The sequence below is a fragment of the Mauremys reevesii genome, linkage group 4 (assembly GCF_016161935.1).
Source record: "Mauremys reevesii isolate NIE-2019 linkage group 4, ASM1616193v1, whole genome shotgun sequence".
Classification (NCBI taxonomy): Eukaryota; Metazoa; Chordata; order Testudines; family Geoemydidae; genus Mauremys; species Mauremys reevesii.
This window is the reverse complement of record NC_052626.1, coordinates 142,205,554-142,221,074: the sequence shown is the minus strand read 5'-3', so window position 1 is coordinate 142,221,074 and position 15,521 is coordinate 142,205,554. Positions and strand designations below refer to the sequence as shown.

The 15,521-nt window shown below is 61.4% G+C and overlaps 1 protein-coding gene across 4 annotated transcripts; it reads right to left on the bottom strand.

The window, feature by feature from the left end:
• Positions 1-713: 713 nt before the first annotated feature.
• MAX (MYC associated factor X) lies at positions 714-14,461 on the bottom strand. 4 transcript variants are annotated; one of them, XM_039537608.1, is made up of 5 exons: positions 14,252-14,461; positions 14,106-14,132; positions 7,006-7,113; positions 2,574-2,703; positions 714-1,808 (listed from the first exon to the last, which is right to left on the bottom strand). In XM_039537608.1, exons 1-5 carry the CDS (start codon positions 14,285-14,287, stop codon positions 1,624-1,626), a joined length of 486 nt encoding a protein of 161 aa, XP_039393542.1. In that variant the 5' UTR covers positions 14,288-14,461; the 3' UTR covers positions 714-1,623. The 4 variants fall into 4 exon arrangements, with proteins under 4 accessions (XP_039393542.1, XP_039393543.1, XP_039393544.1 ...); XM_039537609.1 differs by having other exon boundaries at positions 2,574-2,697; positions 14,252-14,460; XM_039537610.1 differs by lacking the exon at positions 14,106-14,132 and having other exon boundaries at positions 14,252-14,458.
• Positions 14,462-15,521: the final 1,060 nt, after the last annotated feature.

Sequence of the window (15,521 nt, the reverse complement as noted above, 5' to 3'; positions counted from 1 at the left end):
CTCCCCCTCTACACCAAGCTGGTTGCATGCCCCAGAGCTGGGACAGGGAGCTAACGCCATGGCCGCCTGGGCCCCAACAGGCCAATCCTGGGAACCCACCCCCCTCCCAAGGAAGCTGGTGCTGCTGCCGGGCAGCTCCCCGTGTGCCCATTCCCGTTACCAGCCTGGGATGCAGCGCACAGGGCTGAGCACCCTCCCGCCAGCCACACTCTGTGTCCACAGCACAGCTGGCTCCCCACCCCACAGCAACAGCCCCTGCTCTTCTTCCTCTGTGCCTAGCAGAGGAGCCAGCCAGCTTGTGGCCCAGCAGCCGGGGCACTGGCCAGGCAGTCAGGAGACCCGGGCTCTATTCCCAGCTCAGTCCGGACACCGCCAGGCAAGTCCCTTCCCCATGCCTCAGTTTCCCCAGTGGTGAACTGAGGACAGTGCTACTGCCCTGCTTTGAGAGGGATGGAGGAAAAGAGCTGGGTGTTCACACTCCTTCTGTCCGCAGAACCTGCCCATGCCCAATTCCCTACAGCCCAACAGGCAGGGGCAGCCTGATGCCAAAACGTCACCCCCCCACTCCCCTGCCGCTGGGGCTAGCTGTGCAGCCCAGCACCCAAAGGGGTTTTCAGCATGCCCGTCGGGGGGGATTCCTACGAGGAGTGGGGAGGCAGCCTGGCAAAGTGCGCTCCCCCTCAGAGGCCCAAGAAAACGCCACCACCACCGGGAAGGATAAAATAAGATTTTTATTTATAGTCTCATAGTAAAGGGGAAGCCTTAACTTGCAAGACACTTCTGGGACAGTATGTACAACATACTTCAGCTCCGCCCGAGGGAGCCAGGCCCTGGCCAGGAGCCTGCTACATGGTGTGCACTAGAGATCAGAGAACGCCACGGACCAGGGACGGGGGGAGCAGGGCGAAGACAGGACGGAGAGAGAGGGACAGACACACACACACACGCGCTGGCCGTCGCCGGGCCCCTTCGCACCCCGCTGGGACCGAGGCCAGCGCCAAGCAGCCGTTAGTACCAGCTCTAATGCTTGGGGTGTATTTACATCCGAAAGGCGGGCAGCCGAGGGGCGCCCGCGCGCAAGGGAATTTGATCGTTACTCTACGAATCTGTCGCCTGGGCCCCCGGGGGCAGCGGCAGAGTCTGGCCGGATCGAACCGAGAGCAGGAAATAAATAGCAATTCATCACCATTCACCCTAGATAAAAAACTCCTCCCCTCCCCCCTGCACATCACAGCGGGAGGCCAGACGCCTGGCTCCTGCCAGGGCAGTGTGGGGCCCTCCCCGAACGGCGCGGAGAGGCTGGCTCGGGGCGCGCCAGGCGGGCACCGCTGCTCTCTGCCCCTCCCCCCCGCGGCTCAGATTCACGGGGCGCGTTAGTATAAATAGAAACACTCGTAGAAAATCGCCGGGGCGTCTCCTCGGAGCCGAGCGCTGCCCAGAGTCTATCCAAAGGCCGAGCGGCCGGCCGGCCCCCCGAGGAAACGCTGCCGGGCCCGGCGGGGCGGGGCGGGGCGGGGCAGAAAGCTGCAGTCCGAGAGCCTCGACTAGAGAAGGGAGAGTCCTGACAGAGCGGGCGGGCAGGGGGCGACCGGCGGCCGGGGCCAGGCCGTCACGGCCAGGCCTCTAGCTGGCCTCCATGCGCAGTTTCTTTCGGCTCTGAGGCTCGTCCGGCTCCGACTCGGAGCTGGAGTCCGAGCCCCCGTCGAAGGCGGAGATGGCGCTGCCCTTGGGGTTCGTGTAGAGGCTGCTGTCCGACGAGTAGTTGGCCTGCAGCTGGGCGCTCGACCGCGCCTTCTCCAGCGCCCGGACTGCGGGGAGAGGGGACAGTGTCAGGGGGGCAGAGCCCAGGCCCGGGGCTCTGACTGCCGCCGCCCGAGGGGTTCGCCCGCGCCAACGCCGAGCAGGCACCGCTGCCAGCCCAGCCCCCAGCACAGGCCAGGGCAGCCTGAGCAGCCTCAGGAAGCTGGAGTGAAGCCACCCACAGCTGAAGCCACAACACGGGGCCGCCCTGACCCCCTGCCACACACAGCGACGGGCCCGAGCACAGAGAACACCAGAGCCTGCTCAGCTCCAGCGGGGAGCCAGGGGCCCAGGGCTAAGATGTGGGGCAGATCCCCTCACCCCACACCCAGTGCCGGCAGGGAGCCGGCCAGCCAGGGGCCGAGACATGGGGCAGATCCCCCCACCCCACACCCAGTGCCGGCAGGGAGCCAGACGGCCAGGGCAGAGCAATGGGGCAGCTCCCCTCCCCAGTGCCAGCAGGGAGCCAGGCAGCCCTGGTGCGATCCCTATTTATTCAGCTCTTTTCACTCTGCAATGAAGCCCCCCAACAATCTCCACCAGACGGGCCCCCTAGTCCCAACCTGACTACAACTCCCCACCCTCAGGGCACCCCAGAGCCCAGCAGTCTCGGCTGTTCGGACTGGGGAAACCCAGTGCCAGTGCAACAAGCACCACCCCCCTACTGCCCAGCCGCTGTGCGCTGCGGATCCGGCAGGGGCGCAGGCAGACGATGAAATGCCCAGGCGCATCGATTGCCCCCTGCCCTGGGCCCGCGGGCGCTGCCCGCTCACCTTGCTGCTCCAGCAGCGCGTTCTGGCGCTTGAGGTCGTCGATGTCCTGCTGGTGCGTGTGGTTTTTCCGGCGCATGTACTGGATGTACTCGGTGGCTTTGTCGAGGATTTGGGCCCGGGATGCCTGTTGCAATAGTAGGAAAAAACACAACAAAATAAAGACCTAGTTCATGGGGGGGAGCTCCTGGGCCCCTCCTCCCCGCCAGGGGGACAGGCCCCGCAGCTGGGCAGGCCTAGGCATGGAGCGGGCGGGGTGAGCGGCTCAGCCGGAGCCTGTGGCAAGACTAAGCCCATCGCAGGGGGAGCCGCCCCAAGTGTGCACGACACGGGGACGCTACCTGAGTCTGCAGAGAGCCTGAGCCCATCGCTGGGGGTGCACAACACAGCGACGATGTCTCAGCTTGCCCTCGGCTGGGCTCTGTGCGCCTGCACGGGTGTGGAGCAGTAAGCCCATTGGCTGGCATTGCTCGGGAAGCCAACCAGACACTGGCGGAGAGGGCGCATGCAATGGTGCAACTGTGGCTACGACTGCGGCTCCCACACTCTGGTAACAGGGGCAAGGGAGGGGGGTGGCAACACTTGTTTCCTCATTTTTCTTTTCCAAACCCTAGGAGGTTCTCCCCAAAGGCGCCATTAGAAGAATGTTACAGCTGCAAAACCAGCTGCCCCGGCCAGCTATGATAGGGTTAAGGCTGCCGGCATCACCTTAACTTTGCCCTTCTGGCACACGCCACAGTGCAGTTGTTCGTCACCTGATCAGCCTCACTTGGTGCCCAGGAGGGAGGGTGCCCAGCGGGGGAGGTGGTGACCCCCGTCCAAGGGGCAGCCCCCGGCCCTAGTCACCATCAGAGCTGCACCAGAGGGTCGCTGGCAAGGCAGAGTGCCTGACAACACCGAACCCCATGCTGGGGCCACCCACTGCCCGAAGCTCATCTCCATTCTGCTGCAGAGAAGGAGGGCCAGGCCCAGGCTGGCCTCAGCCGCTGACCAACAGGCAGCCTGGAGGAGCTCACAGCTGCGGGTTAACAGCCTGGAGAGCCAGGCACTGCGCTCAGCCTGGCCCATCTCCACAGGCTGCACGTGGGCATCCCAGCAGCTCATCACCACCAGCTGGTCCAAGCTCAGTGCTGCTCGGAAGCTAAGCAGGATCTGGCCTTGGCAGCCCTCAGATGGGAGACCGGGAAGGCTATCCCCAGCCCACCCAAAGTGAGGACAGCGTGGGGCTTGCGGAGGCTGGGCTGGACAGAGGACTCCTCCCCACCAAAGGGACCCACTCAATGCCCCCTGGGCATTTTGCATCCGAGCCAGGGGCGCTCCAGCGCCCTGGCCTGGGTAATCCCAGCCTGCTCCCCAGGACACAGTGTGACATGCTTCCTGACCCGCTCCCACAGCGTCGCTGGGCCTCCAGAGGTGGCTGCATGTGAAGGGTTCTCTCTGCTTACAGGGGGAGCAGTAGAAACCCCTGCGTTCAGGTTGACTGACCTTTCCCATTATAATCCCCTGTTCTCACTTGCTTGTAACGCCAACCCATTTTAAGTGTTCAGGCTGAAATTTTCAAGATTTGGCCTCTAGTTCCAGTTGAATGTTTTTGGAAAGTCTGAGCAGAATCAGCAAGTTTTGATGATGCAATTTTTCCCTCCAGCGTGCTGTGGGCATCTCCCCAATCTAGCGTAGGAACCAGATACATGGACCGTCCGCCATCCCTGGGAAAGCGTGTGCAATTTGGCCAAGTTGTTCGACTCTCCCAAGTTATAAGCCACAGAAAAACCTCCCCGTGCTCGCAATGAGGAGAACACGTCGGATGCTCGCGCTCAGTCTCCTGCGCGCTCCAGCGGCCTGCGCCCAGCCCCTGCTGTACCGTAGCCACGTGACAGACAGAACTAAAGCAAAACACACCCTGATCCTCCAGCTCCTCTTCAATAACTTTGGGCCTAGATGAAGGTGCACTAGGTTGGGAGTCAGGAGCTCCAGTCCCTTGTCTATCTGACTGGTGTTAATTCTATGCCTTTACTGAGCAAGGCCCTTGCTTTAGGGAGCAGTCAGCCATTGGTCCTCCTCATTTGACAGGAGAGGCAATGAGGATTTGAGAGAGCACAGTCACTTCGGGCACAGGTGGGCAGAGAAGCCAGGTCTCTGTGCCTCTCACCGAGCAGCTGCCAAATCTAGGTGCTTGGTACAGGTTTCTATAACAGACTGCTCCTGCAGAGCCACCTGCAAAGCGCTGTGTGGACCACAGACGAAAGGGTCCTATGTAATTTCAATGCCTCCTCCCAATCCTAACTCCGCCCCTGCGCCAGTCACTGAGCCGTACTCCCCCGCCAGGAAGCCTAGTTCCCAGCGGTCTATTGGTGTCTAGCAATCACCCACTGGCAGAGTGCATCACATCACCCTCTGGGGGCTGGGGTGAGGATAACAGCTCCCTACCGAGAGCAGTGAGTGGAGTCACTCCTCCGGGCTGGAGACAAGATGGTCCCAGGTTCGAGCCCAGCCCATGACCCAGGTGCACATATTAGTTACACAGGATGGGGTTCTCTTGTTGGAGCTCTTTAAAACGCAGCAGGGAATTCCACATCATGAGCTCTGCATGGGGCAGCAACGCTCAGCGCCTCCCTCTGCTGAGACAACATCTCCCCAGCTGAGATTTCCAAAAGCGGGGGCCTCCCGCGGCATTCCTGCCTCCGGATTTCAGCAGCCCAGAGAGTGGCCTGACTTGCTGTGCTAAGCAGCCAGCAGCTGCCACAGGCTGTGAGGAGCAGTGCTGTAAGTCAAGGCTTCGGGACCCAACTGCAGGCCCCCGTTCTCAGCCCAAGCCTGAATGAGGAAGGATGGGTCTGTCCAGGGCTGCGATACAGCGTCACTGACCTGCCTGCACCCAGGATTGCTGCCTAGCAGGACGTGTGCCTGGCCCGGAGCCTCCAAACATCTCTCTGGCCTTTCCATAGAGCCGGGTCTGCGCTTCCTCGTTCCTTCCACAGAGCTCCGATGGAGAGCTAGCGCCACCCGCAGTCTGAAGGGACCCCCGGCCCTCCTTCGCCTCCTAGCTCAGAGCCGGTGCCAGCACCCACTCCCCTTGAAACAACACGGGGCAGAGCCTGGCTTTTCCAACCCACGGGGCCTCCTCCCGGCAGCCCCCAGCTCTCCCCTGCCAGCCGACCCAGAGCAACAGGAGGCCAGAAGAACTGGGTGCCAGAGACCAGGGAAGGGGGTGTCCTGGGGGGAACGGGATGGCCCCATAGTAATGGAGCAGGAAGCTGCAGGGCAGGTTCAAACCCAAAGCGGTGCTGCACCCCGGCCATTCTCCGGGCAGCCTGACACTGCCCGCTCTGACCCAGCGCCACCAGCTGCCTGCCCGAGGCTGGAGGCAGCACAGCCGGCCTTAGGGAAGCCCCATCACGACGTGTCCGGCACTAAGACGTCGCAGGAGAGACGGGGCCCTGCCCATGACAGGCCAGAAGACGCCCGCCTACGTCAAGGCTCCCAATCTCCAGCGCAGGCGCCTTTGCTGCCGTCTCCTGGGCCGCGCAGCCCAGCCACCCAAGGCTCCCGGCAGGCCGGCCACAGCCCAGCGCCAGGTCCCCGCCAGGGGAAGGCAGGCTGACTTGGGCATCAAGCTGTGCCGGGACAGTCACAGTGCCAGGCCAAGTCTCCACGCGGCGGGGAGACCACGTGTGGCCAGGAGGAGGAGCAAGCCCTGCCCGCAGCCTGCCCCAGCGAGGTGCTGGACGAGCGCCAGCCCAGCGTGGCACAACCATGGCTGCGGGCGCGAGGAGGAGGGAATTCTGGGCCCACAGGGGACAGAGCAGCGGCTCTGGAGGACAACAGGGTGCTCTGCCGGTGGTCACTGAGGAGACAGCACCAGCTGCCGGGAGGACGTGGCAGGACAGGCAGCCCCCGTCCCCCCCGAACCCTCAGACCATGGGATCTAGGCAACAATGCAGCTCTCCTAGCAACAATTCCTCCCTCAGATCAACCTACCCTGTCCGACTCTGCGCCTTTCCTCCGGAGTCCGGCTCTGCTTCCCACCTCGCCTGGGAAACCCACTGGTGCGCCCCTCTGTGGCCGATCCACTGAGGATACCAGCCTGGGACAGCCGCCAGCTCCGGCGCCCTGGTCTTTTAGCTCAAGCGGGAGCAGCTCAGGCTTCCAGCTCTGGAGGGCCCCGGTTCGATCCCCAGTGTGTCAGCGGCCATCACATCTCCTCAGATGCCCCCTCGCCCCTGGTACTGAGGCACCCAGCATAGAAAACGCTCCAGGTGCTCCCCCACACTGACCGCGGGCTCTGGATCTCAGCCTCCAGCGGCACTCACCCGAGGTGGGTCTCACTGGGTCACTCTTGGCCCATGTCTCTAAGCCGGGGCTGCAGGGCGGCCGGCAGAGTGTGTGTAGGAGGAAGCCGGGCCGGGCTGGGGGCCAGCTCTCTCAGTAAACTCACCTTCTCTCCCTGGAGGGACGGGACGGAGTCCCGCAGACTGTGGAAGCTGTCTTTGATGTGGTCCCTGCGCTTGCGCTCCAGCGCGTTGTGGTGCGCCCGCTTGTCAGCCTGCAAGGAAAGGAGAGAGACGGGGCGTTAGGGACCTTTGGTCTGGCCCAGCGGGGAGGGCACCGGCAGCACCGGCCTGGCGCTGCGCTCGGCGGGCAGCGGTCTCTGGAGTGCGGCCCTGCTGGATGCAAAGAAAGAGAGGGAGGAACAAGAGCAGCGGCGGCAGCGGCCAAGGTAGCTGGAGTCAGGCGTGCAGAGGAAGAGCTGTCATCCAGGCAGGAGGCCCCGCCCCCACGCTCAGGCCGGCCCCGCCCCCACGCTCACAACCAACCAGGATCATTCGGTGACTGAAGCTAACGGCTAGTGAAGATCACGCACCTAAGGTGGCATCCGTCAGCCCCAGTAACAGGTCCCTCCTGCACACGGAGCTTCAGCACCAGATACCCGCGGAGCCAAGGGGGAAGACTCAGTCTCAGCTGGGAGCCTCCGGGGCCGGACAGAGTCTACGCTGGTGGAGCTACGGGAGACTCTAGGATCACCCGGCTTCCACCTCCGTCACCTCAAACCCCAACCACTCCTCACAACTTGCGCACAACAGGCATCGCCGTGCCCGGCAGGTCCCCTAAATTCCAGAGCCAGATGGCACCGTGAGATCATCACGTCTGGCCTCTGAATGGGATGCCAGGTGCCATGCCAGCATGGGCACCGGTTTCCCTCAGAACCCATTTTTCTGGCAGCCTCAAGTGCCCACAGGTTCCGGTCACCCTCCTGTGCTGGCTGACTCAGGTACAGGATCGAGAGCAGGTGGCACGTGCTGCCAACACATCAACACTGGCTTGGGGGAGGTAGTTCCTGGAGGCGAGCTGGCACAGGTGGGTGCTAGGAGACAAGTGTGCCCGAACCTACAGGCTGGGCAATGCCATCGCCGCTCCAGCTCTGCGCCGGATCCACTGAGCAAAGAGCTGAGCTCTCAGGCCTGAAAACCACAGTCCCTCCCCTCCTCCCAGCACAGGCAGGCAGACACCGACCAGCTTCTGCTCTTCACAAGGCCTCTGTCTAGCGCTGCCAGCTCCAAGCCAGCTGTTCACGGAGGAGGCGCAGTGTCGCACCTACCCTGGGCTGTTACTGCGGGCAGGGGAAACGCAGCTGCTAGCTGCCCCCTAGTCATCCAGCGCCAGGGAGCTCAGTACAGCCACACACACTCTCAGGCTGACAAGGAGCTGGCCCCAACAGCAGCCTGTCAGGAATGGAGGCACTGCTAACCCCTCCTGCCTCCCCGGGGCCAGGCCCACTCCTTGGCCATCCACAAAGAGCCGCTTTGGAGACCCAGGCTGAACTGGTCCCTCGACTGGCGTGCGGGGGACCGTGTGCTCCCTCCAAGCTGGGCTATTTGTATGCAAATCACTTCCCCCATCCTCTCTGGTGCTGGCAAGCAGCGGCAGCCCACAATAAGTCAAATCCTGGGCTCCCCCATTCCCCGGGCACTCGCCCAGCTCAGCCCCTCCCAGCCCTGGCAGCAGCACAAAGGGGCAGCTGTGCCGGGAGCTTCTCCCCAGCCAAAGCAGAGCCTCTGTCCAGTGCCTGGGTGAACACAGCCAGCCCTGGGAGGCAGGGCCGCTACCCCGCCTCTGCGGGGCCTTACAAAGGCAAAGCCGGGAGAGCTACGCAGGCACAAAGCCGCCGGCAGCGGCTGCCACGCACTCAGTCTCAGCGGCCGAGCAGCACCGGGAGTGAACGGCTGGAGAAGAATACGGCCATTGACCATTCAGCAGCAGCGTTGGTTTTCCAGCCCTGGAAGCTGGCTTGACAACGTAGGCAGCGGTTGTGGTTGCTGGGTGCAGACCCAGCGCTAGAAGGCTGCTGTGCTTGCAGCGGGGAAGCTTGCTGGGACGTGGGTACCAGCAGAACAAAAATCCCCCCCCATACCAGGTCTGCCCACTATGCCAAGGGCTGCCACCTGCAGCAACTGAGACATGGGCAGCGTGGGGGCAGCGAGCCCTAAGCCAGACAAGAGCGAAGTGAAAGCAGCATTGGGCTCTCCCACGACCTGCTGATGGAGAGGATGCAAGACTGGCTCTTCTCCGTCCAGTCCCACTTGGCACAAGCCGTGCCTGGTGCCAAGCGAGGCCCGCGTGACAACACTGCCCCATTCATCAGCCAGCATGGCCTGCTGCCACGCGACTCTCCGTTAGTGCTTCCTACGCCCTTCCTGGGCTGGCAGGTGCTGCAGAGGGTCTCAGCTTGGCCCGGCCCTGCGGTGCCTTGGTGGGGACTGCCAGCACCCGCACAGCTGGGCCTCGGGGCGCGCGCTCGCGAGAGGAAGGAAAATACCAAACCCCTGGCATCTCGCGCCCACCCATCAAAGCCTGGCTCAGAAATATGGCTGGATGGCCCTGGGCTCTGCCCTGCCGTTAAGAGTCACGCTCACTGGAAAAGCAGGGCTCTCCCTAGACATCCTTGGGCAGTGAGGAGAGCAAATCCCAGAACAGCCAGGCTCCTGGCCCGCAGACCACGCGCAGCCAGCACCCCCACGGAGAGGGTGGGCAGTGGACGCAGCAGCCTGTGGAATCTTGGCACTGCCCACCTGGCACTGCCCGCACATGCTTTCCACCGCCTCCATCGGGAACAGCCCGAGCGCTCCAAGCTCCAATCACCCCCACCGGCAGCAGAAGGCACTGCCCAACACAGCCCAGTATGGGGGAGCCGGCCTGACCCCTTAATGGAGGGGAAGAGTAAACCCAGGTCAAGTCATCTAATGACACCCGGTGGGAATAACAACAAAGCTGCCTCCTTCCAGGTCACCTGAGGCCATGAGCCAGACCAGACACTGAGTCAACATTCAGGATTAGGCAGCAATGCAATCGCATTAGCTCAGAACGCCAAGCCGCTGGCCCCCATGCCCTCGAGGAACGGAGCTGCCCGCCAGGGACGCGCGCCGAGGTGTCTCCTGCTTGCGACACAGAGAAGCTTCCCACTGGACGCCCTGGAAGCTGCTACTCTGCAAACCAACCGAAGTTGTGGGAGAGCAAAACAGAGCCTGCCAGGAGATACCCTGCACCAGTCTGAGCTGGGCAAGCCAGGGCCTGATCCTGGGCTTTACCCAGTTGGAGCAGATGCCACAAGGCGGCCTTCTAGGTGCTGCTTTTAAAGACCTTCCTTGAAATTGTCACTTTCCATAGCCAGCCCCCCCACGCACCAGGAACCAAATGTGTGCTTTTAAGGAACGATCTCTTGGTGACTATGACACTAGGCACAGTACATCATGGATCATTTGTGCTAGGCCAAACAGGAGCAGCTGTTTGCTCTAGAGGCTTGAACCTCAATGTATCACGGCTTCCTGGCCCCTCTCCTGAGTAAGCTGCACTTTCCACAAACAGATTGTTTCGCAAGGCTCAAGCAGTACCAGCACGGGAGCCACAAGTACCACGCACAGCTCGACAGGAGACCACGCTTCTCCAGGCCAACAACCCTACACAGGCCAAGCTCACGCTCACACGGGTTCTTCCACCAGCTGGCAAGGGAAGACAAAGGGACGGCCAAAGTCATTTGCTCCCAAGACTTATTTAAGGAAGCCTTTATCTAAAAAAGCAGCCGCCCCACACTTCTCACCCTAGCAACTCACAGCAAGTTGTCCGGAGCCAGCACTGAGTTTAGAGGCATTTAGAAGCTACAAGTTGCAAACTGGGCTCCAAGCGGTAAAAGCTAATTTACTGTTGGCATGTTTGCTTACTGTGGAGCATTTCACTCTAGCTGGACGGCGCAAACAGGCACAATGTTTCCCGGCTTGCTTCTCCCACACTACCAGGAGGCGAGCGGGTTAAGGGTACAACCGCTGCAGAGAAAGGTTTGCAGCCAAAAAAGTTTTCACTGCAATACGGAGAGATTCATAAACACGGCCACGCAAATCATGGCTTCAACTTTCAGGCCTACCCGGTAGTAGCTCTTTCTACACTGCCACCCTCTGGCTGAGACCTGAAATCCTTCCTGCTGCTTAAAAAAAAAAAGCAGTAACCACTTCCGTCTGAGCCATGTTTACTTACAGTTGTTACCAGAAACACCAAAATTATGGAAACTGAAAGGCTAGAGGAAAGCATCCTGGACTTTCAGTTTCTTTTCTCTGGGCATCTGACAGCTGCTTGCCCTGTTCTCGTGGTTCTTTCACACAGCAAGAGGGGTGAGAAATATTTTTTTAAAACAGGAAAATCTGGTTGTGAAACCATATCCATCGGCAAGGGCCTTCCAGGCCAAACACAGCTAGAAGTTGCCTTGATTTGGTGGGGTGGCCCTTTCCCTCCCAAAGAGGGGAACACACAAGCCTAGGATTTCGAGCCAGTGAGCAAGATTCAATTTGATAACCCAGAAGTAACAGAGCTATATGGCCCAACAGCAGTCTAGGAAGATCCTTTTACACAGCCTCAGGATGTGGTTCACCCACATGCACCATTCCCCAAAGGATTCAGGGAGCAACCGATTTATTGCAATCTTACTGGTCTCGGCAAGGCCTGGTACAGGGACAAACATCCTTAGGGGTCCCATTGAGGGACACGAGAACAATATCATAGAATCACAGAATATCAGGGTTGGAAGTGACCTCAAGAGGTCATCTAGTCCAACCCCCTGCTCAAAGCAGGACCAATCCTCAGATCCCTAAATGGCTCCCTCTCAAGGACTGAACTCACAACCCTGGGTTTAGCAGGCCAATGCTCAAACCACTGAGCTCTCCCTCCCCCCAGTATGGGATCTCTAACTATAAAATACCGGCACACGGCACCATCTAGCCAGACAACGAATTTGAAGACAAACCAAGGAATGGGACGGATAACCCCTTGGCACTGCTGATGCTCTGCTAACCAGAAAAGCAACTGAAGGCAACTGCTAGCTGGCAATCAGGGATCCACTTGGGTTAGTAATTTGACAACCCAAATTAAATCCCCTCTATCTGCCTCTTGCAATCCAGATTTTATAGACTAGATACTGCTGGAAACAGGCTGCTGCTCCATGCAGAGGTGGCACCTCAGACAGCGACGCAGCTGGGGAGGCTAAGGGTCACCCCCGCCAAATGCGCAGGGATTTTTCAAAGAGCCGGCCAGGACCCCCAAGACAGTGTTGTGTTTTCACTGTCACCCCTTCACATTAACCACCCCAAAGACGACGACTTCCCACAGGGTACTGATTCAGCCCTCTGGAGGCAGTGCAGGGACGGGGGCGGTCTGTACCACAACCGCACCTCGGCTGGACTCAAACCATTAACAAAGAACAACTCCCTCCAAGCAGCCATTCCCAAACAAGACAATTGCCTTATGGGATGTCACAGAACCACAGCAGTTACACCTTCCATCCTTGACCCAAGCTCTGGGCAGGCTGCAATGTCCCCAGCTGCCCCCCAATCAAGGGTGGACCCCAAAACGGGTTCTCTCCCCTGTGCTCAGAACACCACCACCTGTCAGGCCTGGGATCTCAGCCCAGTAATTCCTTCATGCTCAAAGCTACTTCTCCATAGAGACGGGGGCCCCCTCTCCCAAACCAACACAATTCATGGTGTGTATGTGTCCCCCCACAGCCAGTCTACACTACCCACCCTTCCCATGCATGGCCGAGATCCCCTTGCACCTTTCCCCACACTCACAGCCTAGAGCACAACCCTACACACAATGAGCCCACCCAGCCCAACTCTCCCCCCACACACCCAGCCTCCGTCCCCAGCCACACTGGCCAGTCCTAGGTCCCCCCCGCCAATTCCTCACACCCTGGCCTAGATCCCCCACACCCCCAAGCTAGAACCTCTCCACATGCACGTGCCTGGCCTAGATCCTCCCCAATTTCCCACACACTCAGCCGGCCTAGATCCCCCACATACACGTGAGCAAGCCCAGCTGACTTAAATCCCTCTCTCACATGCCTGGCTGGCCTAGATCCCTTCTCCTCCACATACATGCCTAGTCTAGATCCTCCCCACTTCCAGCCAACATCCCCTCCACACACACCCCCCAAACCTGGCCTAGATCCCCTCCACCACCACTGCCATGTCTAGTCGCGATCTCCACATACACACACAGTGTAGATTCCCCTCCAACACACACACCTAGCCTTGACCCCACCCCCACCATACACGCTCAGCCTAGATTCCCCTCCACACACACCCCAACCTAGCATGCTGGGTCTAGATTCTTCTCCACAACCCCCGACGCATGGTTGATCTTGATCCCACCTGGATCTCATACACACACTAGAGATGCCCACTCCCCTCACACATGTCCCATTGTAGGTTCTGCTTCACACCACTGATCTAAATCCCCATCTCACACACTGACCTCCCCCCAAACACTGGGTCTAGATCCTCCTTCCCACCCCATCCTAGATTCCCACTCCACAGATATTCCCACTTCCCTGCTACAGATGCCTCTTCCAGCCACCACTGTACACCTCCCTGATCTAGATCCCCCTTCCCAATCCCATGCCCAACATGCCTGATCTAGATTCCCACCCCACCACAGGTGACCCTTCCCAATCCCACTCCACCGCTTAAGCACATGAGCCTGGCTGGCCCTTCCCTGGCCTAGATCCCAGCTCTCCTATACACACCTCCCAGCCTGGATCCCTGAGCCTGGCTCGCCCTACCCTAGATCCCAGCCCCAGCTTCCCTGTACACACCTCCCAGCCTGGATCCCTGAGCCTGGCTCGCCCTCCCCTAGATCCCAGCCCCAGCTTCCCTGTACACACCTCCCGGCCTGGATCCCTGAGCCTGGCTCGCCCTGCCCTAGATCCCAGCCCTCCTATACACACCTCCCGGCCTGGATCCCTGAGCCTGGCTCGCCCTGGAACCCAACCCCCGATAGCTCACAGTACATGTCCGTCTCGGATCACATGAACTCGGAGCTAGCGCCGGCTGGGTCGGGTCCCCTACATCCACTCCCTGCGCACCCGGCCTGCCCCTTCCCCCCCCCGGCCCCCACCCTAGCGCTCACACCGGCGCGGCCTGGCTGCCCGGGCCGTGCCGGGCCGTGCCGTGCCGGGCGGGGGCGGGCGGTAAGCAAGGAAAGGCAGGCACGTACCGCAGACTGAAACCTCGGCTGCTCTTCCTGCAATAAGAGAGATAGAGAAACACACGCGTTACTGTCAGCGCCGCTGCCCGCGCCGAGCCGGGCCGGGCCGGGCCTGACACGGGCCGGGCCGCAGGGGGGCAGGGGGCGCCACTCACGTCGCTCTCCACCTCGATGTCATCGTTGTCGCTCATGCTGCCGGGCCTCCGGGCGCTGCGAGCCGAGCCGAGCCGAGCCGGGCGGGGCGCGGGGGGGGAGCCGCGGGCAGCGCAACAACAACAGCCCGCACCGCGCAGCCACCTCCCTCCCGCAGCCCCAGCAGCGCCGCCGCCACCGCCACCGTGCGCCGCCCCCGGCCACGTGACCGCCGCCGCCGCGGGGCCTGCTGGGGGGTGGAGTTCGCTGGGGCGCGGGCGGCAGCCGGTGTCCCAGCTCCGACAACTACAGTTCCCAGCAGGCCCCGCGCGGCCCTGGCTTCGGCCCCCGGAGCCCCCTGCGGCGGCGGCGGCGCGCTGCACGCCGGGGGCTGTAGTCTCGGGCAAGGAGGAAGGACTCCGCGGAGAAGCAGACACGTGGATAGGAGGCGGAGAGTGTGCGGGACCCCACCCTACTAACAGCCTCACGGTGGGGGGTTGTGCCAGGGCTGCTTCCGCACCTGGCACAGACCCCGCGCTGGGGTGAGGGTGTCCAAGGCCCCTATCGCACCTAGGGGGCAGGGGCCCCACCCTGGGGCGGGCTGTGTCCAAGGCCCATGCCCACCTAGGGGGCACGGATCCCGGGGATGTCCAAGGCTCCTGCCAGCCTATGGGACACAGACCCTGCAGTGCATGAGACTGTGGCCAAGGCCCCTGCCGCACTTACGTGGCACAGATCCCACCAACTTCACAAGGGAGCCCCCACCAACCCCACATTGGTGGTCTGTAGCCAAGGCTTCTCTCCTGCTAAAGAGAGAGCGAGAGAGACACACACACCCCTACAGGCCCCACAGTACCCCCACTGGAATGGCTCTGCCCAGGAACTCCACAGACCCTTGGGGGACTCCTGCCCAGGGGCTGCCCTAGTTTGATGGCAATCTGGGAGGGGAAGGTTGCACCCCTGCTGCCTGTGCTGTGGGTGCACTGTCAGGCCATGCCTCAATGAGCTCCCATGCTAAGAAGAGGGGATGGGGACAGACAGGGCTGACTCCAGACACCAGCTCAGCAAGCAGGTGCTTGGGACGGCCAAGGGGAAGGGGCGGCACGTCGGGCTCTTCAGCGGCGAGTCCCTCAGTCCCTCTCGGAGGGAAGGACCTGCCGCTGAATTGCCGCCAAAGAAGAAAGCGGCGCAGTGGAGCTGCCACTGATCGCGATCGTGGCTTTTTTTTTTTTTCCCCACTGCTTGGGGCGGCAAAAACCCTGGAGCCAGCCCTGGGGACAGAACACACATGCA

What these genes read in the sequence shown, in the direction of transcription:
- MAX (XM_039537608.1), bottom strand. Translation starts at nt 14,287, where the DNA reads ATGAGCGACAACGATGACATCGAGGTGGAGAGCGAC. An exon ending in AGCCGAGGTTTCAGTCTGCG is followed by an intron (nt 7,114 to 14,105) that starts GTACGTGCCTGC and finishes CTTTCCTTGCAG; the next exon opens with GCTGACAAGCGGGCGCACCA. An exon ending in CGCGCTGCTGGAGCAGCAAG is followed by an intron (nt 1,809 to 2,573) that starts GTGAGCGGGCAG and finishes CTCTCCCCGCAG; the next exon opens with TCCGGGCGCTGGAGAAGGCG.